Here is a 26343-nt window from a genome sequence, read left to right as displayed (position 1 = left end):
TGATGATGTACATCGCTAGATCACATGCACCCTAGGTCTGGCAAAACATCGTGTAATAGCTAAGAATATGTAGTATAATAAAGGCCCCGCATAAATTGCAATATTGTGGAAATTGTAGGTTCTGCTCTGCTGCAATGAGACAGATAATCTGACTCTCCCCCAATCTTTAGCCTCCAGTTCAGATGATCCTCAAGCTCACCCACTCCCAGACTTCAGACACAGGGCTTTCCACAGCAGATCCCGTGAACTGAATCAAACACATCCCTGGACTGGAGTAATGAACTGCAGTAATCCAAGGGATGTGCATTGAAAAAGAAACAATAGCGACTTAGGTAAAGCACCACCAAGGACATGATTAAATGGCATGATTTAACTGTTTCTAAAATAAAATTTAAGAAGTGTTAGCATACTTTAAGCTGTTTTTACCTTCCCTCCAGAAATGAATTTGCACATTGCAAATTACTGCAATTAACAAAAGTAAAAGTTATTTTGCCACTATTTTGTTGGTTTCTCTGTGATTCACATCCAATTTTTTTGGTATGAAGTTAATTCAGCAATTTAGGTATTGTCTTTGAGTATAATGGATGAAATTAAATTTTTCATTTTCACTAATAACTTTGAAAACATGGATGGGGCAATTGTTAACTGCAGATGACAAAACATGCAACTGATGTCAAATGAGTGGGTATTTAGATCAAAGATTTTAAAATGTCGAAAACATATAGAAGGCATACACAGAATTAGAATGAACACACATTAGCAAAAGGATCAAACTGAAGTGAAAAATAATCACAACTTTTTACAGAATATCTCCTACAGACCTTCCAGCTCCAAACGTAGTTGTCCACATGGATGCAAACTCACGTAATATACTATTCTTTGTTATTAATATACCTTAAAACAAGTTTACACATCAAATCCTTGTAAGAACAAATCTTTAATTTACAAACTTATTTAAAATACATTGGTTCAGGATTTTTTTTTAAAAAGATGGATAGCTTGCCTCAAAGTATTAAAATAATTACAAACCAGTTAATTCTTAAAAAGGAGATTTCTGTGGAGGGAAGTGCATAAAACCAATTGTCTCCAATCTCATGAGATATCAAACACTGAGTCCTACAACAACATCTTACATCAAGATTCATTTTTGTGAGCTACGCAAAGATAAATTAAGCATTTATAATTAAAAAATACTTCATCGAGATCTCTCTCAAAATATTAAAACATACAAGTATATTCTTCATGAAGTCAAATTAACAGCATGAAGATTTTACTTATGACAAGCTGTGATATTTAATGTATGATGGATCATTTTAAAACTTGTGATATTAGCAATGGAATAATTAACTCTAACACAATAAAAAGATTGTATTTCTTGGCATCTGATTCAAGTCACAATGGAAGACTGGGCTCAACTTAGTGTGATCTATCACATTCAGATTTAGGGTACAAATACAGTCTGAATGATAATCATGCACTATTTGCCACGTTACTTGTAGTTGATGATGAAAGCAAGAACTACAGACATAAAAATTCTTTTTTTTCCTTTGAGCAGGACTAGTAACTATAACAAGTATCTGATAAAATTACAAACAAGAACAACTCATTTTAAATGAACTAATTCATGTTGAAGATCAGTAACCATAAAACAAGTTCAATTCCCAGCTAATTTTCCTGCTTTTGACTGTTTAACCCAATTGAATAGAACAATGACAATTTAAGATTTCTACATTGCTACTGGTCTGCAGTTTCCCTTTCAAGATGAGAAAATTTCACCCTCAATGCCATTGAAATATTTTGTGAACACTGTATTGCAAGATAAACATTAATCAGATAAAAACTCTAGTGCTGAAGCCATTTTATACCCATAACAGTTTACCAATCAGAAAATGAATGTGTTTAGGCACAGATATGCAAATAATTCTCACAAATGGCCATGTATGTAAAAGCTAATGGTGTTAAGACTCAGTACACCATGAAAATTAACCTGAATCAAGACAGAAAACAGGTTGGTATGAGAAGTAAAAGAGAAAATAAGTATTTTAGCAAAAATCTGGAAGATCTTCACTAAGTCTTGGCAGATTAACATCAAAACTGGCTTCCCTCCTATGCCTTCAACTGATCTAAAAAAAGGACAGCAGGACAGCATTTACAAATGTGATAGATATATATATGTGCAGTCATATTTAATTATTCTGCCAAATATCTCTAAAAGTTGTGCGGAGAGAATAGTACTCATTCTGCAGTAAAATGTCTGTTAAAAACATAGAGTTAGTAAAACATCTCCACTCAGGTCAGTGTTGTTTGCTGTTGGTTTCTTCTTCAGACGTGCCAGCTGTCCCATTATGGTTATTAGATAAACCCGATCCAAGACCATATAAATGTCCACAGTACTTTGTATCATCAATGTTGTCTTCAAAAAATAACTGAAAAATAGAAGTATAAATATTAAGGATGAAGTTGTAGTAACCACCAATACCAGGGATTCATAATGAAGTATCTGTATAGGACCACTGGGATGGCATTTCTCAGGAACAATGACATTGGGTAAAACTCCTGTAATCAATAGCCTTGCCCCAAAAAGCAAGGACAGCTAATAAGCTTAATATTACACCAAACTGGCACACTGCAATTAACCTCAAGGGGCGCCAGAAATTGGGTCAAACTACGAGAATTATCTGGTCTCACATTAGGTTCCCAAATTATATTTTGCTGAGCAATTTTGTAATCTTCTAAATGTACCTGCATTGTAACTCTTGAAGTTTGTTTTAAATAAGACCACATTGTAATATTTATTCGTTCAAATTAGCTGACTGTCCTGTGCGCTGAACTGCTAGGATCAGATTAATAAGACTCCAAATAAACACAGCAGCTAATGGCCATATGCCATGAAATCTGTGCATGTTCAATCACCATTTTTAAAAAAAGAATCAAGTCTCAAAACGGTTACATACAGGTGGTGGCAATTCGGCCCTTCTAAAGTGTACTGGCTATATGTAATCCTGCTAATCCCACTCACCCATCTTTTACCCAGATCCCTACAATTCAGTTTTCCTTTCAGATCCTTATTTGCCTCTCTTTTGAATACCACAGTAGAATCTGCCTTCACAACTAGCTTGGCATTGGTTGGGTTTGGAAGTTTTTCCTCACGCCACTTTTGTTTCTTTTGCCAAGCTTCATTCTATGTCCCTTGGCTCTTCACCCTTCTGCCCTTTTATTCTGCCTACATCCTTCGCAATTTTAAAGTAATTATTTTAAAAGCCCTTGTCGCCACCTCTTTTCTAAGGAGAAAAGCCGTAGCTTCTTCAGTCTGTCTACGTAACTAAAGTCCCTTATGCCTGGAATCATTTCAGCAAATCTGTTAAGTATGCTCTCCAAAACTTTACATATTTTCTAAAATGTCCATCCAGAACCGGACAGAAAATTCCAGTTGTGGCCGAAATGTTTTAAGTTTCATCATGACTTCCTTACTCTTGTACTCATGCCTTTAAAAAAGCATATGGGATCTGGAGCTTATTAATTATCTCTTTCTCAACCTGCCTTGCCACTTCTGATACTCTGTGCACATTTCCCCAGATCTTTGTTCTTATAAAGCTACGCCCTCTAGTTTATTCTGCCCCTTCTCATTTTGCTATTAAAATATAACACTTAACATTGCTCAGCATTAAATTTCATCTGCCATCTATTCTACCAGTCTATTATTATCCTCACAGCTCACAACGTCTTCAAGCTCTGTCATTTTAAAATATGGAAACTGTGCCCTGCACACCTAAATCCAAGTCATATATGTAACTAAATCAATGGTCCTGTCACCAACCTCTGCGCAACTCCACTGTACACTTCCTACCAGCCCAAAGGTTCAGACATGCTAATACAAGAAAATTTAACTCAAACAAAGATCATTTCCCAACTATTTATGATGCTGTGAAACCCCAAGCTCCTTAAGCATCTGTCCCATTATGGTAGTTCTGTACGATAATATTCAGAAGTCAAACAGAATGATGCTGTCTTGAAGTGACAATGGATTTGGACAATGACCTCAGAGCACAAGTAATATAACTGTAATATCCAAATTTCTTCCCTTGCTGTAAACTAACCACTTGTACAGATTTATACACATCCAAATTAATGCAAATTATAAATCGGAAAATAATTTTTCCTTAGTGGGTGATTGAAGGAACAGGAGAAAGGACTTAAAGAATAGACCTGCCACAACTGGCTAATGTCAACTCATTTATTTAAATTCTGTTCAATCTGTCCAGAAGTGAAATTGCAGAAGTACATATAGTGTAAAGTACATAAAAAGGAGTTATCCTGAATCATTGCTTTTTTGGTTGTTCCATTTATGCAGTTTGAACCTACTTTGTAACAGTTTAAATTAAAGTTGCCTTCCAGGCAGCACAGCTCATGAAATCTCGTTGGCTCTCTCTGGAGTAACAGTTTTGTTTTTGTGAAGGGGACCAAGAAGCCAGAATCTATTTAAGCATAAGGCAAGAGCAATGGGCCACAAAGCACAAAACTCTACTCTTTACTGGGTCTCCATTTAGGAGATCATTAAATTGATATGTCAGGAACTCCAGCCATGAAACTGGAAAAGTAGAAAAGCAATTTTAAACAGGAAAAACATTCCTCGAAGTGTCCAACCTGTGGAAACTTTTTCTTAACATGAACAAATTTTAACAGTATGATCAATTTATTTTTAAAAATTATTCTCATGACAAGAGTCACTTTCATACCTCCCTCATTCTGAAGAAAGCCATGCCTGTCAGAAGTGAGTCTGAGCCTGCCTGGTGCTGTCGCCCAATTCGCTCCAGCTCAAGCTGTTCAGCAACTTCCTGCAGGCCACCCTGTGGAGAAATCCATTAACTATTAAAAATGGCCACTAAATTTCAGACTGAATGGTTTGAGCAATTCAACCACTTTTTGGCTTAGAAATCAGTCCTACAAATTGTTTTGCCAGCCTGCTCCTAATAATTGGGAGGCAGGGGAAGATCCCTGCAACAGAATAGGTGGGCTGCAGACGACATTGGGCTACAGCTCTCATTTACTTCAAATGAGGATGTTGAATGGCATTTATCACACATCCATTTTCATGCTGCTGCATCACCAACAGTGGAAAGTGGCAGCAATCAGATGAGAGCGTTGAGCCAGTGGGAAGGGTCAAGCAGTCAATGATTTGTGATTTTAATCTAAAAATAAGAGCAATCTTGCACTTGAAAAGATGCAAATCCAAAACGAAATGTATCATTATGCTTGATGTAAACCAGAGACTTTCTTATTGTATGTAGCAAGTCTTTTATTATGCTCTTCAAAGAAATTTAGCTAATGAAAATAATTAGTAAAATGATCCTTTCCCTCTTTGTAAAATGCTTACAAACATATATACACTAATCTTATTTAGTGAATCTACATGAAACGATTTCAGCAAGATTAAAAGTACATGCTACATTAACATCTCTCTGTATGATTATATCCCTTAGCACCATTCAATATCATAACCAACACAGCTAGAAAACATGCAATTTATGTTCAGCTTCAAATGAGTACCTTCAGGTTTTTGCAGCTTTTCATCAGGTACTTCACATCATAGATTGCTGGAAAGAACAAATGCAGGATGTCAAAGAATTCTTGCTCTTCTTCCGGTAGTCGTGAGTGGGTTAGAAGTTTAATCAAGTAGCCAAAGTCATAACCACTGCAGCAAACATAATTTTTAGGTTTAATAAAATGCTCAAAATATAATTGAAATTTTATAACAATAATTTTCCTCAGAACAAGATAAAAAATTTCAAAATTTACCTATTCAGAATCAAACCTAATAGTGATCTTTATTTTAGAACACTACAGTACAATACAGGCCCTTCGGCCCACAATTTTATTGTTCAATGAGATCTGTGATGCAAAGTTCACTTTCCTGGCTCCCCAACATTTTCCCCAAAGGCTATATACAAATCCATAAGTGAATAGAAGACTGTGTCTGCTAATGCTTTTCTTCAACTATTAAATAACAAGTCTGTGAAAACAGGATTGGTTCAAGTTGCAACCAATCTCCACTCAGCACTTCCAACAAAGCAATTTCTTGTAAGCAATCTCATACAACCCTTATTATTAAATCAAAGTCACAAAAGGAAGCCACTCTGAATCTGGTGACTCTTTCATCAGGGTCCAGGTGCACTGCATTTCTCCATAGCTGTGCGATTATTTCCTTTTTACAATATCTATACAATTCCATTATCAAAAGCTATGACTGAATCTGCTTCCATCACCATTTCAGACTGTGCATCCCAGGTAATAAACAATTTTCTGTGTAAAAAATCTCCCCTCTTGTTCTCCTGCAAATATAAAAAAGCCACCAACAGACTGTGGTTCATTTCAAAGGGGACAGAATTAAAGAAGCCCTGTTAAACTTGTATGGAACATTGGCTAAACCAGACTTGAGACCACCATTTCTGTTCTGGTGCCAATACTTGGCCTGATAGTTCTGGACCTAGATGGTTGCCCAGACTTGCCACATGCTGGCTTCAGGTTTCATCACTCCCCACTGCTTCCCCCCTCACTCCCACAAATGTAGGGACCCGAATAAGCTAACATGCTGCACACAATAAGCATCCAGTAAGGTGGAGGGGCAGTGAGATGCAAGTAGAGAATCCCACACCCACTCCACTCTGGAACACAACGACAGTTTGCTGGTAGTCATCGGGTGTGTGCAGTTTTTGAAAAAGGATTTAGAGGAAGGGACATTTAATGACAATTAAAACAGATACAGATTTAAAATTTTGAAATTAAATTGAAGTGCTACCAAGTTATTGAAAGCATTAAAGTAAAACAACAAGCATTTTACTTGTTCCAGGTTCAGTGATTCCAATCAAGTGAATGGGACTGAGGAAAGCGTTACATAAGCCAGTCCTCACTGGTGCATCCAGACCCTCTTCAGTGAGTTATTGTTCCAAGTGTTACGGATTAGGTTACTATTTGGTGAATGTCCCTTTAAGACATAGTACGGTAGTGTGTGTGTGTGTGGTGTCATTACGACAACAGGAGGTAACGACGGGCTGACGTTTTGGCAGTCAGAAAAGAGAGAGGAAGAGAGAGACACTGCCTGCTGGTCTCTGTATCGATGAATGAAAAACAATAAATGCGTCTGTCACTACAATCCACGTATGGATTTTTGGAATTATCCAGTGGAGTCCACTTTGTTGTTGGGGGCTCGTCTGGGATTTGAACCCGGGACCTCTCGCACCCCAAGCGAGAATCATACCCCTAGACCAAAACATGTTTGAGAATGGATAAAATGGAAGTATGAACACGTGATAAGTCACATGGAAGGCAATCAGCAATGACCTTTTCCGACGTTAAATGGGAAAAATGTATCTTTACTAATCTGATATTCTGTAATTGTGTAGAATGATAATTATTAACACATTTCTGTACTAACTATGCACTAACTAATTTTGTTACGTACCAGCAACAAAAGAAACACACCAAGTCATGGATAAGTGTTAGAAACTATTTTATTAACTACTTATGATAATAAGAAAGGAAAAAAAGTGTTAGAATGTTAAAAGTAAAAATGTTAGATATTAAACATGAACCCCAAAAACTAAACCCGAAGTGTGTGTGTGGCAAATTCCCAAACTCCAAGTCCAGGAATAGTTCTCAAAGTTCAGTTCAGCAAGTGGTAAGGTGAAATGTGAGCAAAGGCTTTTGCAAAACCACCATTGACTGAAGAGAAAATGTAGAGAGAGAATAGAGAAATTACAAAATCCACATGTTCCAGGATGGAACCCATACGACACCTCAATCACTGATGATCTCCACTGCTTTGTTCCGAAGTATCTGCCACCCCGAAAGGCATTCGAGACGTGGCCATCCACAGAAATACCTGTTTCCTTCTACAGGTTAACGACAAAGTGGACTCCACTGGATTATTCCAAAAATCCATGTGTGGATTGTAGTGACAGACACAGTTATTGTTTTTCATCCATCGATACAGAGACCAGCAGGCAGTGTCTCTCTCTTCCTCTCTCTCTTTTCTGACTGCCAAAACGTCAGCCCGTCATTATCTCCTGTTGTCGTAATGATACCGCGCCCCCCCCCCCCCCCCCCCACACACACAACTGTACTATGTCTAAAAGGGACATTCACCGAATAGTACCTAATCCGTAACACCAAGGTTTAAAAACAGAGCTGGCAGACAGATGTTCTGGCATTACCGAGCAGGAGCCAAGGCACAAACAGCTAACAAGTCCCTCTGGCCAGCACAATTCAAGCCATTATGAAGGAGGGTATAGGAGTAAAGGGGAAATTGGAAGAAGAATTTATGGAACAGGAACTGAGAGATTGAAAGATTAAGCAAAAGAAATTTTTGCTTTTTATTCATTTTTCAGGATTTGGGCATCACTAGAAAGGCCTGCATTTATTGTGAGGCACCACCTCGACCTATTGCAGTCCATAGGCATAAACTTTCATCCCTAGTACCCTTCGAGTAAATACCCACCCAGCAAAAGTATCAACCCCTGACTGATTTAGCATCCACTCACTTACTACATTGGCTCTAAATTAAGCAACACCTTGACTCTTAATCTCCCCCAGTCCTGTCAACTCCATCTGTGCTCCTTCTGTCCTGCTCTTCAACTTCCCTAACTTTTTGCTGCATTAATGGAGACTGTTTCTTACAATTTTGACTTCCCTCCTACCCCTTTTTACTCTACTGTAAACATACATCTTTGTCATTGAATAACAAGGCATATTGGGGTAGATTAGTTATTTTTTCTTTGTTAAGGCTCCTGTAAAAAGCCTTGGCATGTCTTGTAACATGAAAATGGATGTTGTTTACAGAAAACTTCCTCAGTATGATTCCTGAAAATATGACTATTCCAACAAACAGGATATAAAAGAGATCCTCTCTTTTATGATGAAGCAAAATGACTTGATAGTGATTGATGATTCAAGTGGAGGCAGTTCTGAGGAATGTTACTTTGGGTTATGTTCTAAATCTGGTAAACTACCAAAAAATGAAAGGATTTCAGTTTCAGTCACAGGGGAAATTCACTGCATTGAAAGAAAGCAATACCTGACCAGTTTGGATAGATACAATGGACAATTTACTGTCACAAAAATAGAGCTTTAGCTTTAGATGGAAGTGAATTTCCTTAAATAAAGTTCAAAAATACTAAACAGAACAGAATTTCAAAATCTTAACTTTAATTGCAGGCACCAACCTGTGAAATGAAAGCCACTTAACATTATCACAAAGCACAACCCCAGATGTCATGAGCAGCTCTGCAAAGTAAGAGGTTTCAATCCCTTCTTCTTCATGCTTCTTGAACTGGAGCCCAGAAGTTCTCAGCAGATCTATTGAGTCTTGAGAGTACATATCCTCCCTTTAAAACAAAAGGATTTTTAAAAGGATTCTTTTCCTCGAATTGTCAGCTATAATCAATGACCAATCTATAAACATCAAAGCTCAAAGGATATCTACACTATTTTAAAAATAAAATGACCTAAACCTTCAAGGTTACTATATGCGTGGAAAAAAAAATCACTGTAGAAAAAAGCTACAAGAATTGCCAGTTTTAAAATAAGATTTTGAAGCTGGATCACTTTAAGAGAAATGAAATGCAAGCGAGTTAAAGTCCACAAGGGCACACTCAATGATTCTGAAATTTACCTGGTCTATAATTAATCACAGACCAACATGGTACCATATAACAAGTCAAATCTGTAATATACTTACCAACCTCAACCAGAGCAGTACTCAGTTACCACAATTCACAATTACCAAGCGATGGGGAGGGAGAATTGAAATCCTGCTTCTGACCATTATCTGGGGATTGCAAGAAGTTTTGGGATAGGACAAAAGGAGTCATGCCCCAACAGTCAAATAGTTTATTGAATAATGGTCACTTAGGCAGGCAGCAGTAATAAAATTAAACCCAGCAAAATACCAAGTTTTTAATGAGAGATGGGAACAGACGGTGAAGACAAAAAAAAGCAGATTTGGTGGAATTAATGGTACCTACGTCAGGTTGAATTTAAAGTTGAACTGCCAGGTGGAGGTTCCAGGAGGATACTGGTTTTTCTCATTCATGAACGTCAGGCCTAGCTGGATGATTTTCAACAAGTCCACATTACATCGTAGGAGTTGATACTGGTAATCTACAGTGCTACGAAATTCTCCAATAGGTCTTACCACAACACCAGGAAACTCTGTATCCTATGAAAACAAAACGAAAAACAGCATAGTTGATCAACTAAATTGAACCAAAAATAAAACAGCAGATGCTGGGAATCTGAAATAAAAATAGAATGCCAAAAACAGTCAGGAGGTCAGATTGTACCTGTTGATAGAGAAAGAGTCATCATTTCAGGTAAATGACCCTTCCATGTTTTGATGGCACTTAGGCACAACCAATGATAAAGGAATGAATAGCCAGCCATGAACAACATGGATAATGGAGGACCATAAGCAGAGAACAATAATAAGAAAAAGAAAACATTGGAGATAGTCAGCTACTCAACAACATCCGAATAGGGAGAAAGAAAGTTAACGACTTGAAAAATCAATTCTCTACAGGTGCTGCTAACCGGCTCATAGTTCCAGTGTTTTCTATTTTTATTTTATATTTCCAGCATCCAAAGGTTGTGCATTTTGGACCTATCACTCTAGGCACAAATCCTCAATTCTGCTCTAATTCTTCTACCAGCTACTTAAATATATGGTCCCAAGCTGATATTTTCTTAGTTGATTCTCTGTTAGTGATCACGTTGATTTAAAGCCCAGCACAAAGCTCTGTGCAAATATTTGAGACTAACAATTCAGTTCTTCACTGTTGGTGATGCCATCTTTCAGGCAGAATGATGCTCAATCCACCTTTTCATTAAAAACCCAGAGTGATCTTTCCTATTGTCCAGATCAATACTTATTCCTTAGCCAATAACTGAAACAGACATGTCATTTTATTGTGTGCTTTTTACAAAACAATGCCTGGGTATGTGTAAATTAATTGCTACATTCCCCTGCCTGCATCACAATCCTTCAATAGCACATCATGGACTGTGAAGTAACTCTGTGGTTGTGAAAAGCACCAAATTATTTTTCTTTCATTGTTGTATGAAACTCCATATGTAGAAATAAATAAAACATTCAACTTTCTTGACTTTAAAGTGTAGTTTTCTCATCTGAGTTTCATTTCCACATATCTTTTCAATAAGTGAAGATTTGAAAAAGTCAACTTTTTCCTAACCAATTATCAATTTGCAGGATCCTACTCATTACTTTAACACAAAGCAGTGCCTATAGCTTGTACTCCATTGCTCCTTAGGAAATAGAAGCAAGAATATAGAAGCAAGAATATAGACCATCAGGACCTGCACACCTATATCGCCATTCTATAAGACAATGGCTGATCTTTTATCTTAGTGTCACTTTCTTGCATGATATTCCTTGATTTTCATAGTGTTCAAATATCACCAAAATTTGTATAATCAGAGGTTACCTTATACTTGTATGTCAAACTACAATATTTGCTTCAATTCATTCTCAAGAATAGGTTTTCATTTTACTCCATTTACGATAGGATATCAGGCAGTCAAAAGTGAACCACTTTTACATGATTCAGAATAAGACTTACCATGGCTATATAGTTGTATTTCTGAATAATTAGACGAATTCGTCTCATTTCTTCTTCCAGGTTATTTGCCCATACCTCACGGATTATCTGACTGTGGTCTTCTGCAGACGGCATTTTGAATAGATTGCCGAAGTGGGCTAATGTGGTCTAGAAAATAAAAATAATGCAACTTTAAACTGAACACCAACTTTTCCCATTCCATTTTTAAAATGTGCCCATATATTTAAAAAAAATATACGGGCACATTGCAGCCTGCAGGACTTGATCAAATCGACAAGATGCTGGAGGAACTGGAGGCCAGGCAGCATCCGTGGAGAAATGCAGTCAACGTTTCAGGTCAGGACCCTTCTTCAGGGCTGAAGATAGGAAAAGGGGAAGTCCAATACGTAGGGGGGGGGGGAACAGAGCAGTGATAGGTGGACAAAAGAGAGGAGGTAGGGTGGGCACAAGGTGGTGAGAGGTAGATGCAGGCAAGAGATAGTGATAGCAGATGCAGGGGAGGTGAGGAGAGCAGATCCACCATGGTTGGGGGGAGGAGGAGGGGAGGAGGAGGGGGAGGAGGAGGGGAGGAGGAGGGGGGGGAGGAGAGAAGGGAAAAATGACGAGGAGAAGAAAGAGAGAGAGGGGCAAGGAAAGGGAAGAAAAGGCAACATGGGGGGGGGGAGGGGGGGAGATGGTTGGTTTACTTAAAGTGGGAGAGTTTAATATTCGTGCCATTAGGCTGTAAGGTCCCAAGACAGACAATGAGGTGTCGTTCCTCCAATTTGCATTTGAGCTTTTCCTGGCAGCGGAGGAGGCTGAGGACTGACATGTCAGTGATGGACCTTTCACTGCCCCCACTATAGATGCAATACCTGCTCCTACGCCACCTCCATCCAGGGACCCAAACAGTCCTTTCAGGTGAGGAGGGAAGGTTTTAGATTTTTGGATCATTGGGATCTCTTCTGGGGAAGGTGGGACCTGTACAGAGAGGATGGGTTACACCTGAACCTGAGGGGGGCCAATATCTTTGCAGGCAGGTTTGCTAGGGTGGTTCGGGAGGGTTTAAACTAGTTTGTGAGGGGGATGGGAACCAGAGGGGTAGGTCAGAGGAAGAAGTGGGTGGGGAAAAGTCAGATCTAACATGTAGAGAGGCTTTGAGGAAGGAGAAGCAGAGTATAGAGTATAAAAATAGAAAGGTGGATGGGCTAAAGTGCATTTACTTAAATGCAAGAAGTATCAGGAATAAGGGTGATGAACAGAGAGCTTGGATAAGTACATGGGACTATGATATTGTGGCTCTTGCAGAGACTTGGCTGTCAGCTGGGCAGGAATGGATATTGAATATTCCTGGATTTCAGTGTTTTAAAAGGGATAGGGAGGGGGGAAGAAGAGGAGGAAGGGTGGCGTTACTGGTCAGGGATACTATTACAGCTACAGAAAGGGTGGATAATGTAGAAGGATCCTCTCTAGAGTAAGTCTGGGTGGAATTTAGGAACAAGAAAGGAGCAGTTACTCTACTGGGAGTATTCTATAGGCCCCCACCCCCCGGTAGCAGCAGGGATACTGAGGAGCAGATTGGGAGGCAGATTTTGGAAAGGTGCAAGAATAACAGGGTAGTTATCATGGGAGACTTCAACTTCCCAAATATTAATTGGCACCTTAGTGCCAAAGGTTTAGACGGGGCAGAGTTTGTTAAGTGCATCCAGGACGGATTCCTGTCACAGTATGTTGACAGGCCGACCAGGGGGAATGCCATATTAGATCTAGTATTAGGTAACGAACCGGGTCAGGTGACAGATCTCTCGGTGGATGAGCATTTGGGGGACAGTGACCACTGCTCCCTAACCTTTAGCATTGTCATGGACAAGGATAGGAGCAAAGAGGATGGGAAGATATTTAATTGGGGAAGGGCAAATTATGAGGCTATAAGGCTAGAACTTGAGAATGTAAATTGGGATGACATTTTTGAAGGGAAATGTACCATGGAGATGTGGTCGTTGTTCAGGGATCTCTTGCAGGATGTTAGGGATAAATTTGTCCCAGTGAGGCAGAGAAAGAATGGCAGGGTGAAGGAACCATGGGTGACAAGAGAGGTGGAACAACTAGTTAGGAAGAAGAAGGCAGCATACATAAGGTGTAAGCAGCAAGGATCAGATAGGGCTCATGAGGAATATAGAGTAGCAAGGAAGGAACGTAAGAAGGGGCTGAGGAGAGCGAGAAGGGGACATGAAAAGGCTTTGGCGAGTTGGGTTAAGGAGAATCCCAAGGCTTTTTTCACGTACGTGAAGAGCAGAAGGATGACGAGAGTAAAGGTAGGACCGATTAGAGATAAAGGTGGGAAGATGTGCCTGGAAGCTGTGGAAGTGGGTGAGGTTCTCAATGAATACTTCTCTTCAGTATTCACCAAAGAGAGGGGCCTTGGTGACGCTGAGGACAGTGTTGGCAAGGTTAATGTTCTAGAGCATGTAGATATTAAGAGAGAGGATGTGTTGGAACTGTTAGAAAATATTAGGACAGATAAATACCCGGGGCCTGATGGAATATTCCCCAGGCTGCTCCACGAGGCGAGGAAGGAGATTGCTGAACTGTTGGCTAGGTGAGTCCTTGTTGTCCACGGGAATGGTACCGGAGGATTGGAGGGTGGCAAATGTTGTCCCCTTATTCAAGAAAGGTAGTAGGGATAGTCCAGGGAATTACAGACCAGTGAGCCTTACGTCTGTGGTGGTCAAGCTGTTGGAAAGGATTCTAAGAGATAGGATCTATGAGCATTTAGAGAATCATGGACTGATTTGGGACAGCCAGCATGGCTTTGTGAAGGGAAGATCATGTCTCACAAGCCTGGCAGGGTTCTTTGAGGAGGTGACCAGGAAGATTGATGAGAATAGTGCAGTAGGTGTGGTCTACATGGATTTTAGTAAGGCGTTTGACAAAGTTCCACATGGTAAGCTTCTTCATAAGGTCAGAAGGCATGGGATCCAAGGAGGTTTGGCGGTGTGGATTCAGAATTGGCTTGCCTGTAGAAAGCAGAGGGTTGTGGTGGAGGGAGTGCATTCAGATTGGAGGGCTGTGACTAGTGGTGTCCCACAAGGTTCTGCGACCTCTACTTTTCGTGATATTTATTAATGACTTGGATGAGGGGATAGAAGGGTGGGTTAGCAAGTCTGCAGACGACACAAAGGTCGGTGGTGCTGTGGATAGTGTGGAGGACTGTCGAAGCTTGCAGAGGGATATTGACAGGATGCAGAGCTGGGCTGACAAGTGGCAGATGGAGTTCAATCCAGAGAAGTGTGAGGTGGTACACTTTGGAAGGACAAACTCCAAGGTGGAGAACAAGGTTAATGGCAGGATTCTGGGCAGTGTGGAGGAGCAGAGGGATCTGGGGGTTCATATCCACAGATCACTGAAAGTTGCCTCACAGGTGGATAGGGTAGTTAAGAAAGCTTATGGGATGTTAGTTTTCTTAAGTCATGGAATCGAGTTTAAGAGCCGCGAGGTAATGATGCAGCTCTACAAAACTCTGGTTGGACCACACTTGGAGTACTGTGTCCAGTTCTGGTTGCCTCATTATAGGAAGGATGTGGAAGCGTTGGAAAGGGTGCAGAGGAGATTTACCAGGACGCTGCCTGGATTGGAGAGTATGGATTATGTGGAGAGACTAAGGGAGCAAGGGCTATACTCTTTGGAGAGGAGGAGGATGAGGGAAGGCATGATAGAGGTATACAAAATATTAAGAGGAATAGATAGACAGCCAGTGCCTCTTTCCCAGGGCACCAATGCTCAATAAAAGAGGGCATAGCTTTAAAGTAATGGGTGGGAAGTTCAAGGGAGATATGAGAGGGTGGTTTTTCACCCAGAGTGGTTGGTGCATGGAATGCGCTGCCTGGGGTAGTGGTGGAGGCAGATACATTGGTCAAGTTCAAGAGATTGTTAGATAAGCATATGGAGGAATTTAAAATAGGGGAATATGTGGGAGGAAGCGGTAAAATAGTCTTAGGCGTGGTTTAAAGGTTGGCACAACATGGTGGGCCGAAGGGCCTGTATTGTTCTATGGTTTACCTGCACCTCCCCTAATATCATCTACTGCATTCGGTGCTCCAAGTGTGACCTCCTCTACATTGGCGAGACCAAACACAGACTAGGTGCCCTACTCTCCGTCTGTAACCATGATCTGCATCTCCCCGCTGCCAGTCACTTCAACTCCCCCTCCATCACTGATTTGTCAGTCCTCGGCCTCCTCCACTGCCAGGAGAAGTCCAAATGCAAACTGGAGGAAAAACATCTCAGTTTCCATCCTGGGACCTTCACAGCCTAATGGCATGAACACTGCATCCTCCCACTTTAAGTAAAATCAATATCTTTAGATAGCTCCCTAATAGATTCATAGCCCAACATTTCATGTACATAATCAAGTACTATTTAAATATGTGCTTCTGCTATTCTTTCGAGGCACTACCACCTTCTGAATGATAGAATTTTGCTTCATCACTTCTCAATCCAGTGTTAATTGAGAAATAAATATTGTCCAGGCACCCAGAATTAACCTTTCTCCCCTTCGGTCTTACTTGAAATTGTCCATTGGGATCCTGAAGTCCTTCAAGAGAGCAGAAGAGGCCTAAGGTAAAACCTCATCCAAAAAGACACCACTTCTGCCAATCCAAGCACTTCATGCACTAAATGCCAGTCTTGTTTTTAATACTCAAGTCTTGAGCGGGGGCTGATGCCCAACCCTTTGACTCCGATGAAAAGGGCCACCCATGGAGCCACACTTGATACAAATTATACAAGAAATGGCCTTACACGTGCATGGCCAAAAAATTGTTCCAAAGTATACAAAACAGTATACAAAATAATGACTAATTCAAGCAAGAAGAAATTTTGCTCAGATTTGATCAAGTCTAGAAATTACGATTCTGGTTCCAATTGTGCATTTTACAAAATAAATTCCTCGGTGGATCACAATGCATGTACTGATATTGCAGGGTATTTCCATAAAACGCAGTAGTGTTACAGCACATCATTCTTTTGTCTGAGCCATCCAGGAGGTTAAGTTGATACACACAGAACAGTTAAAGGAGGACCTGGATCAGCAACGTTAGGCCCGAAATAAGAGCAGTCACTTCAAACTGATAAAAAAATCCGTTTGATGTTGACGTGGCCGACTCATTCGTGCTGCACCCGGGAACCGGTGGGAATGTTTCCAACGGCGGGCCAGTAACCAGACTGGATCCGCTCCCTCGGGATCCATGCAGCTTTTCCCGCTTTTCAAACCATGGCCCAGGCAACACTGCAACCTCCACATGTCACTTACCTGCTCGACGTAACCCCCCCGAGTGTAATTAACCCCCTGATTCTCGGAGCACGGAGAACAACCGCTAAGAGATCACTTTGGTCATGTCCCCCAACTCCGGCTGCGTCCGAGCCACCCGGCCCGAATAGTCAAAGATGGCAACAACGCGCATGCGTAGAGGGGGCGGGGCCAACCCCAAGCGACCACGTCAATCATTCGCTAACCACAATACAACAAAAGTCAAAGTATTAAATGTAGCTCAACCTCGTTAATTATATTACAATAAAATATGTAGCAGGTTTTCCTCTGATAAGGTAGCTTCTCAGTTGTCGAGCTCGATGAGGCTGCTCGGATTTCAGTTCCACACTTGAGACTCGTCATCTCCCGCAACTGTTTCTCTTCCTGAAAGCACATTCCTTGTCCCATGTTGCGATCTCTAGTTGGAGGCACACCTGGAATTTGGATCACATGATGATCCAACCATATATGATTGCATTTATTTTATAACGGTTAGGTCTCTGAGAGTAGAGTCTTATGCTTGTGATTTCACAGCAGCAGTTCATAACATGGCAAGAAACAGGTAACCACTCATAAGCACTTGAGTGTGAGAAAATCTAGGTGCAAACAGGGGGAGCCTGAATTTGGGTTGGTTCAGCAAAGGATAAACCAGAGATAGAAAGAACTTTCTACATCACTAATAACTAATGCGACTCACTGAAAATGTGCAGCTTATTAAGGATTTCCTTCATAACCCAAAAACAATACAATTATAACTGCTGGTAATAGAAAACCCTGATAGTCTGCCAATGATTAGTAATAATCCTTTAATCTGCTAATATTCATCCTGAAACAGTTAGAAATTCCCCTAAAAGTACCCAGATCCACAATTTATGCCACTTTTAGAAATACCAGTCTTTCTTTTCATTTCCTTTGCAGTTCCAGCAGCCAGAGCAGCAGAGAGGAGGAGCCAGCAGCTTTTTAAAAGTTGTCTTTAAATTGGAACTTTTTTTGCAGTTCCAGCACCAGAGCAGCATAGGGCAGGAGCCAGCAGCAGCTTTTTTTTTAAAGTTGTTTCTGATTGGCTAAGTGAAGGCAGGTAGGGTAAAGCAGAGTGGCCATTGTGTGAGTGGGCCAGTGTAAAAGTGGGGAGCTAAGGCTTTGGTGTGAAGAGGTTCTGTTAAGTTCTCCTTCTTTATTATGGCACAGGTAGAGCGGTGGGGATGGCACCCAGTGCAGTGGTGTGCTCCTCTTGCATGATGTCCCTGATGACATTTGTGAGCCGTTCATCTGGCTGCAGTTCCTTACAGACTGCATACCAATGACATAGGCAGGAAAAGTGATAAGGTCCTGCAAAGTCAATTCAGGGAGTTAGGTGCTAAGTGAAAAGACAGGACCTCCAGGGTGATGATCTCAGGATTGCTACCTGTGCCACGTGCTAGTGAGGCAAGAAATAGGAAGATAGTGCAGTTTATCATGTGGCTAAGCAGATGGTGCAGGAGGGAGGGCTTCAGATTTTTAAATCATTGGGTGCTCTTCCAGGGAAGGTGGGATCTGTACAAACAGGATGGTTTGTATCTGAACTGGAGGGGGACCAATATCCTTGCAGGAAGGTTTGCTAGTGCTGCTCCGGGGGTGGGTGGGTGGTGGGGGGGGGTGGGGGGGGGGGGGGGAGGGTTAAACTAGAGTTGCAGGACAGCAAGTAGAGAGGCTATGGGAAAAGTAGATGTTAAGACTACAAGCAAAGATGGAAACTGAAAGGTTCAGTGTGGTGGGACTAATGTTCTGAGTTGCATCTATTTCAATGCAAGGAGTATTGTAGGTAAGGCAGATTAACTTAGAGTGTGGATCTGTATGTGGAATTATGTAGTAGCCATTAGTGAGATTTGGTTGCAGGAGGGGCAGGACCTTTAGCTCAATGTTCTGGGGTTCTGTTGTTTTTGACATTATAGAAGGGGAGGTATTGGAGGGGGAGGGGTGGCATTACTCACCAGGAAGAATCTCACAGCAGTGCTCAGAGAGGACATACTGGAGGGTTTGACTACCAAGGCAGTTTAGGTGGAACTGAGGAATAAAAAAGGATGACTACATTAATGGGACTATATTATAGACCTCCCAATAGTCAGCAGGATTTAGAGGAGCAAATTTGTAGAGAGATAGCAGACAGTTGCAGGAAATATAAAGTTGTGCTAGTAAGTGATTTTAACTTTCCAAATATTGACTGGGACTCCCATATGTAAAAGGGCTGGATGGGATCAAGTTTGTCCAATTTGTTTAGGAAAGTTTCCTTAATCAATATGTAGAGGTCCCAATTAGAGAGAATGTGATACTGGATCTCCTCTTAGGGAATGAGACAGGGTAGGTGACAGAATGAGTGTAGGGGAACACTTTGGATCTAGTGATCATAATTCCATTAATTTTAAGATAATTATGGAGGACTGGTCCTAGGGTTAGATTCTAAACTGGAGGAAGGCCAATTTTGATGGCATCAGAAGGGATCTGGCAGATGTGGATGGGATTGGTTCTTTTTCTGGCAAAGGGATGCTTGGGTAAGTGGGAGGCCTTCAAGAGTGAAATATTGAGAGTACAGAATCTGTACGTTTCTGTTAGGATAAAAGGCAAGGCTAACAGGTTTAGGGAACCTTCTTTATTGAGGACCTGGTAAAGAAAAAGGAGGTGCATACAGGCAGTTGGGATCAAATGAGGTGCTTGAGGAGTATAAGAAATGCAAGAGAATACCTAAGAGAGAAATCAGGAGGCTAAAAGAGGATATGAGGTTGCTTTGGTGGATCAGGTGAAAGAGAATCATAAGGATTTCTATAGATATATTAAGAGCAAAAGGATAGCAAGGGACACATTGGTCCTCTTGACGATCAGCGTGGTCATCTGTGTGGAGCCGAAAGAGATGGGGGAGATTTTAAATGGATTTTTTGCATCTGTGTTTACTCGAGAGACAGGCACAGTCTATAGAACTGAGGGAAAAGAGTAGTGAGGTCATGGACTATATCTGGATTACGGAAGAGGAGGCGCTTGCTGTCTTGAGGCAGATTAGGGTGGATAAATCCCCAGGCCCTGAAGAGGCCTCCCCTTGGACCTTGTGGGAGGCTAGTGCAGAAATTGCAGGGGCCCTCGCAGAGATATTTAAAACATCCTTAGTCACAGGTGAGGTGTTAGAGGATAGCTAATGTTGTTCTGTTGTTTAAGAAAGGCTCTTGGGATAAGCTGGGAAATTATAGGCCAGTGAGCCTGATGTCAGTCATGGATAAATTATTGGAAGGTATTCTGAGGGACAGGATATACAAGTATTTGGATAGACAGGGCCTATTAGGGATAGTCAACATGGCCTTGTGCATGGCTGGTCATGTCTAACCAATCTAATAGTTTTTCGAGGAGGTTACCAGGAAGTTTGAAGGGAAGGTGGTAGATGTTGTCCATGTGGACTTTAGCAAGGCCTTTGACAAAGTCCTGCATGGGAGGCTGCTCCAGAAGGTTAAGTCGCTTGGATTCAATGTTGGCTTAGTGGGAGAAGCCAGAGAATGGTAGTAGATGATTGTCTCTCTGACTGGAGGCCTGTGTCTAGTGGTGTGCTGCAGGGATCGGTTCTGGGTCCGTTGTTCTTTACCATCTATATTATTGATTTGGATGATAATATGGTAAACTGGATCAGCAACTTTGTGGTTGCCACCAAAATTGGGGGTGTGGTGGACAGCAAGGGAGGCTATCAAAGCTTGCAAACTGATCAGGACCAGCTGGGAGAATAGGCTGAAAAATGGCAGATGGAATTTAATGCAGACAAGTGTGAGATGATGCACTTTGGGAGGACAAACCAGGGTAAGACTTGCACAGTGAGCGGCAGGGCACTGAGGTGTGCAGTAGAACAAAGGGACCTGGGAATACAGATCCATAATTCCTTGAAAGTGTCTTCACAGGTAGATAGGGTCGTAAAGAGAGCTTTTGGCACATTGGCCTTCATAAATCAAGGCATTCAGTACAGGAGTTGGGATGTTATGTTGAAGTTGTATAAGACATTGGTAAGGCCAAACTTAAGAGTATTGTGTGCAGTTCTGGTCACCTACCTACGGGAAAGATATCAATAAGCTTGAAGGAGTGCAGAGAAAATTTACACGGATGTGGCTGGGACTTGACAACTTGAGTTATAGGGAAAGGTTGAATAGGTTGGGACTTTATTCCCTGGAGCTCAGGAGAATGAGGGGATCTCTTATAGAAGTATACAAAATTGAGGTGTAGAGATAAGGTGAATGCATGCAGGCTTTTTCCTCAAGTTGGGTGAGACCAGAACTAGAGGACATGGGTTTAGGGTGAAAGATGAAATATTTAAGGGGAATCTGAGAGGGAACTACATCATTCAGAGGGTGGTGAGAGTGTGGAATGAGCTGCCAGCAGAAGTGGTGGATGCAGGTTCAATTGTAGCATTTAAGAAGTTTGGATAGGTACATGAATGAGAGAGCTATGGAGGGCTATGGTCTGGGTGCAGGTCAATAGGACTAGGCAGAAAACCAGGCTGGCATGGCCTAGATGTGCTGAAGGGCCTGTTTCTGTGCTGTAGTGCTCTGTGACTCTATAGTGTGGGCTAAAGATGTGTGATTGTAAAAAATTCTTAGTTGCAGTCAATTTGTATCAATTTGGTAAATCAAAAATTGTACAAACTGTATTGATTTGATCTGAATTAAGTATTGTACAAAGAGCAGTGAACTCATTGTCAGGGATCCTGTGCAGAGGTTTGACTATTTCCAAACCACTGTGGGCTCAGACTTCAGTTTCTTTCTTCCTCATTTGACCCTCCTGTATCTCTGTATATCCATAATCTCTACCCTCTCCCTGTCTAGTTTCCCAATAACCTCCACCAAACCCACCAGTAACTGCAACCCTTCAGACTGCCCCTAATCTGTATAACCTTTTCTCTCCCCATACTCATTCCTCCCCAAACATCCTCCTCAACAATCTCCAAATTCATTTCTCCCAACTCTCCTTGTCAACAACTCTAGCTTCCTCATTCAAACACAAATGTTCTTTCCAAATCCTCTGGAAAATATCTTACTCGCTATGTAACTTTCAACCAAAACATATTCAACTGCAGGTTGAAGACTCTTCATCTGAAATGTTAACTGTTACTCTTCCCACTGATGTGGCCCAACCTGCTGTGTATTTCCAGCATTTTTTGATTTTATTTTAGATTTTCAGCACTTGCATTTGATTTCCAGCATTTGCAATTTTAATTTTCATATTTCAGATGCTGTCCGAACAAGCAATTTCTTGTTGATAATTTAAAAAATTTGTTTTTGGATCTCTGCATAGCTGGTGAGGTCATCCCTAATCTTCCTTGAAAAGGTGGTGATGAGCTGCTGCATTGAACTGCTGCAGTCCTTCTGGTGAAAGCTCTCCCAGTGCTAAAGGAAAGGGATTTCCAGGATTTAGACCCAGCGACAATGAAGGGCTGGCAATATATTTCCAAGTCATGAGGTTGCATGCCATTGGAGAGAAACCTGAAGGTGGTCATCTTCACATATACCACCTACCCTTGTCCTCATTAATGTTCAGAGTTCACAAGTTTGGGCGGTGCTTTTAGGGTAGCCTGGGTGAGTATTTGCAGAGCATTTTGTAGATAGTACAAACTGCAGCCATTGTGTACTGGTGTAGGAAGGTGTGTAAGTTTAGGTGGTTAATAGGGTCCCAAACATGCAGGCTGCTTGTCCTGAATGATATTGAGCTTCTTGAGAGTTTGTGGTGCTGAACTCATCCAGGGGATTGGTGAGTATAATATCATGCCCCTGACTTGTGCCTTGCAGAATATCACATTGTCTCTGATAGAGTGCACAAAGTTAAGCTATTATTTCTGACAGGTAACCTTGTAACCTGCCAGATTTAAGATATAAAAAGAAAGAGCAGAGCAAACAGCAGATGGAATTTAATCATGGTAAATGTTAGGTGATACATTTTGGGAGGTCAAGTAAGGGTAGGGCATACATGATGAATAATGAGTCCCAGGGAGGAACAGAGGGACCTTGGTGTACAAGTCCAAAGATCCCTGAAGGTGGCAGCAGAGGTAGATAGGGTGGTTAAGAATGCAGATATGGGATAGGACATAGAATATAAGAGCAGGGAAGTTATGGAACAACTTCATAAAAAGTTGGTGAGGCCACATCTGAATACTGTGAGCAGTTTTGGTTGTCATAATATAGAAGGGATAGAGTGGAGAGAAGATTCACCAAGACGTTTCCTGGGATTGAATCTGAATCAGGTTTATTATCACTGTTGTATGTTGTGAAATTTGTTGTTTTGCTGCAGCAGTACAGTGCAAGACATAAAAATTACTGTAAGTTACAAATATAAATAGTGCAAAAGAGGGATAACGAGGCAGTATTCATGGGTTCATGGACTGTTCAGAAATCTGATGGCGGAAGGGAAGAAGCTGTTCCTGAAACATTGAGTGTGGGTCTACAGGCTCCTGTACCTCCTCCCCAATGGTAGTAACATGAAGAGGGCTTGTCCCAGATGGTGAGGGTTCTTCATGATGGATGCCACCTTTCTGAGGCGCCGCCACCTTGAAAATGTCCTTGATGGCAGGGAAGGTTGTGCCATGATGGAGCTGGCTGAGTCTACCAGAATCTGCAGCTCTTTTGATCCTCCATACTGAAGCCTTCGTAGCAGGCTGTGATGCAACCAGTCAGAATGCTCTCCACTGTACATCTGTAGAAATTTGCAAGAGTCTTTGGTGACATACCAGATCTCCTCAAACTCCTAATGGAGTAGAGCTGCTGGTGTGCTGCCACCTTCGTGACTGCACTAATGTGTTGGGCTCAAGATAGATCCTCTGAGATGTTGATCCTCTGAGAATGTCTCAGTGAAGCTTTTGCTAAAGAATGAATGCACTTTCTTTCAGGAAGAAAAGTGAGAAGAACACAAGATTCAAAAACATTCAGAAGTGCATTAAGTGAATGATTGTTGAGAAAAATTAACTTTCACAGGATCATAGATTATTCTCTGTAAAAGGAAGAATCTCAATTGTTGTGATGCAAATGTCCATGCCCCTTTCATGGAAAGCTTTTTTTCCCTGGATTTAAGAAAACTTAATGAATTGAGTCCTAAGTATGTGGCATTGGAAAAAAATATATAGCTCTTGCCTCAACATAATTTTGGGAGATGTGCACTGTCCTGTTCATTACAACTACTGAAATCTTCCATACTTGTAAGTCAAAATTCAGAGCCATTACTAATTTTCTAATTATTGCTTGTGATATTGTACCTTTAACAATTTTGATCAGCTGGGGGCTGAAAAGTAAACTATTCAATAAAGGAGATTACAGGCAACCACCACTTTGCTGGGGGTGGGGGTTAGTTCCTAGGAAACTGTACATATCGCGATTTTCTATAACCATGAAGCCGTGTCATCCGCACAGGCATCAAGAAACATGAGTTGAGAAAAACTAATTTATTTACTTTTTCACATAAATTCGGTGAGATCAAATTTTAATGTGCATCTCAAATTTTTGGGAAGTGATTTGTGAATTCTGTAAAGGCAAATTTCCGTACCTGAATGGCCATAATGCAGGAGTTGTCTGTAGATGTTTTCCTCAGGCTTTGAAACAATTAACATAATTAAAAACTTCTTATATCCACTTTGTCTCTGAAATAGAATGTTAGGGAGTGATAAGTAGTGACTACTTCATGAACACAAAAGATTCAAGCATCACGTGTATGACAGATACAAATAACCTACATAAATATTAAATAACTTCATTAGCTGTGGAATAATAGTTATGTCCATTCAGAGATTTAAATTTAGACTGAAAGATTTCAGATGGGACTTTAAACTAAGTTAATGTTTGATCAAATTGATAAATTTAAAAGGCCTAACTCAGAAGAGCTATTCAGCTATCCCTGGTATACTTCCAATTTTTATCTCCTGATCAATATCACCAAAAACAATGATCTGGTCATTAACACAAGGCTGCTTGCTCTGCACAAATTTGTTGCTGCATTTCTGACATTACAACAGTGACTACACTTCAAAACTATTTTACTTTATTGTAAAATGCTTTAGGGTGTCCCTGGATTATTATGTCTTTTTTTAAACAAACATTTTCACTTATAAAATCTTTGTGGTTCTCCGAGTAAAATTTCATATTGCTTTTCATTATTGATTGTTCTTTGTAGTGTCAATATTTGTTAGTGCATTTTCCTGTAATGCTTGCTTCCTGCAGAGATGCATCCTTGTACACAGGTTAAAAATTAAAAATATTGATAACAACAATGGTCAAATGTTTGTTCATTTGCCTGGTACTAAATTAATAATACCAGCCTCTTTCAATAGGCCTTATTCAGTCACAGTCTGGTGAAAAAAATGTTACTAACAATGGCAATTAAGTAGATCATATAATTTGTTTACCGGGATAATCAGACAAATTTCTAAAATGAAAAATAATCAAGGACATTAAAAAAGGGAGTGATTAGCTAATTAGAGAAATGATGGGTTTGTTGTGCCTGGGTTTAAAAAAAACAGATAATAGTTTTCAATTTCCTGCAAGTTTAAAACTCAGATTAAAAAAAACATTCAGAGACTTTTCTGGCAGATTTGAATCTTTGACATGAATTACATAATGATTTAGAGAATACTTTATATTTTTTCACTAAATCAGGTTAGGAAAATGAAATCTTTGTCCCAACTTCATATTTCCAAAACAATTTTGATATTGAGCATTGCTTTGGCAATCAGGGCTCAATATTTTATGAAGTATATCAGATAGTAACTTTTAGCATCTGGGCTTGTACCATTTAAGTGCATTACTCTGCAGGTGCTGTCCGATTTGTCCTTCTCTTTCAGCTTCACTCCACTGGCACCTCATTTCAGAGAAGAATTAAATTTAAATTTTTTTTTAAATTTAAATTTAAATTTTTATTTACAGTGTGGTAACAGGCCCTTCCGGCCCAATGAGTCCGCGCTGCCCATTTTAAACCCAAGTTAACCTACCCATACGTCTTTGGAATGTGCGAGGAAACCAGAGCACCCGGAGAAAACCCACGCAGACACGGGAGAACATACAAATTCCTTACAGACAGTGACGGGAATCGAACCCTGGTCACTGGCACTGCAATAGCATCGTGCTAACCTCTACGCTACCGTGCCGCCAAATTAAAATAGATGAACTGCATGAAGATGCAGTATTCAGTAACCCCACAGACCAAAAAGTTTAGAGCCGCTGAATTCATGGAAAATAATTTTAAATGAAATAGTAAATTACAAATACTCCAAAGGAACCAATCTGGCCCTGAACAGCTAATTCTAACAGTGTGGAGCCTTATTCCTTTTGAATTAAATTACTACTGGAGATTTAAAAAATAATTTTATTTTTACTCTTTTACCTCTCTCTATCTCATCTTTCTTTCCCTCTCTTTATTTTACTTTAGCACATGATATTGCACTGAATT

The 26343-nt window shown here is 40.6% G+C and overlaps 1 protein-coding gene across 2 annotated transcripts; it reads right to left on the bottom strand.

Annotated features, from left to right (window-relative positions):
• Positions 1-799: 799 nt before the first annotated feature.
• Positions 800-24541, bottom strand: cnot8 (CCR4-NOT transcription complex, subunit 8). Of its 2 annotated transcripts, none has more exons than XM_052014016.1 (7): positions 24448-24541; positions 11631-11777; positions 10020-10213; positions 9219-9380; positions 5548-5692; positions 4737-4847; positions 800-2426 (listed from the first exon to the last, which is right to left on the bottom strand). In XM_052014016.1, exons 1-7 carry the CDS (start codon positions 24457-24459, stop codon positions 2295-2297), a joined length of 903 nt encoding a protein of 300 aa, XP_051869976.1. In that variant the 5' UTR covers positions 24460-24541; the 3' UTR covers positions 800-2294. The 2 variants fall into 2 exon arrangements, with proteins under 2 accessions (XP_051869976.1, XP_051869977.1); XM_052014017.1 differs by lacking the exon at positions 24448-24541 and adding an exon at positions 16921-17046 and having other exon boundaries at positions 801-2426.
• Positions 24542-26343: the final 1802 nt, after the last annotated feature.

This window comes from Pristis pectinata, chromosome 4, assembly GCF_009764475.1.
Source record: "Pristis pectinata isolate sPriPec2 chromosome 4, sPriPec2.1.pri, whole genome shotgun sequence".
Lineage (NCBI taxonomy): Eukaryota > Metazoa > Chordata > Chondrichthyes > Rhinopristiformes > Pristidae > Pristis > Pristis pectinata.
Note: the sequence above shows the minus strand (reverse complement) of the source record. Positions and strands in the feature narration are given on the sequence as shown.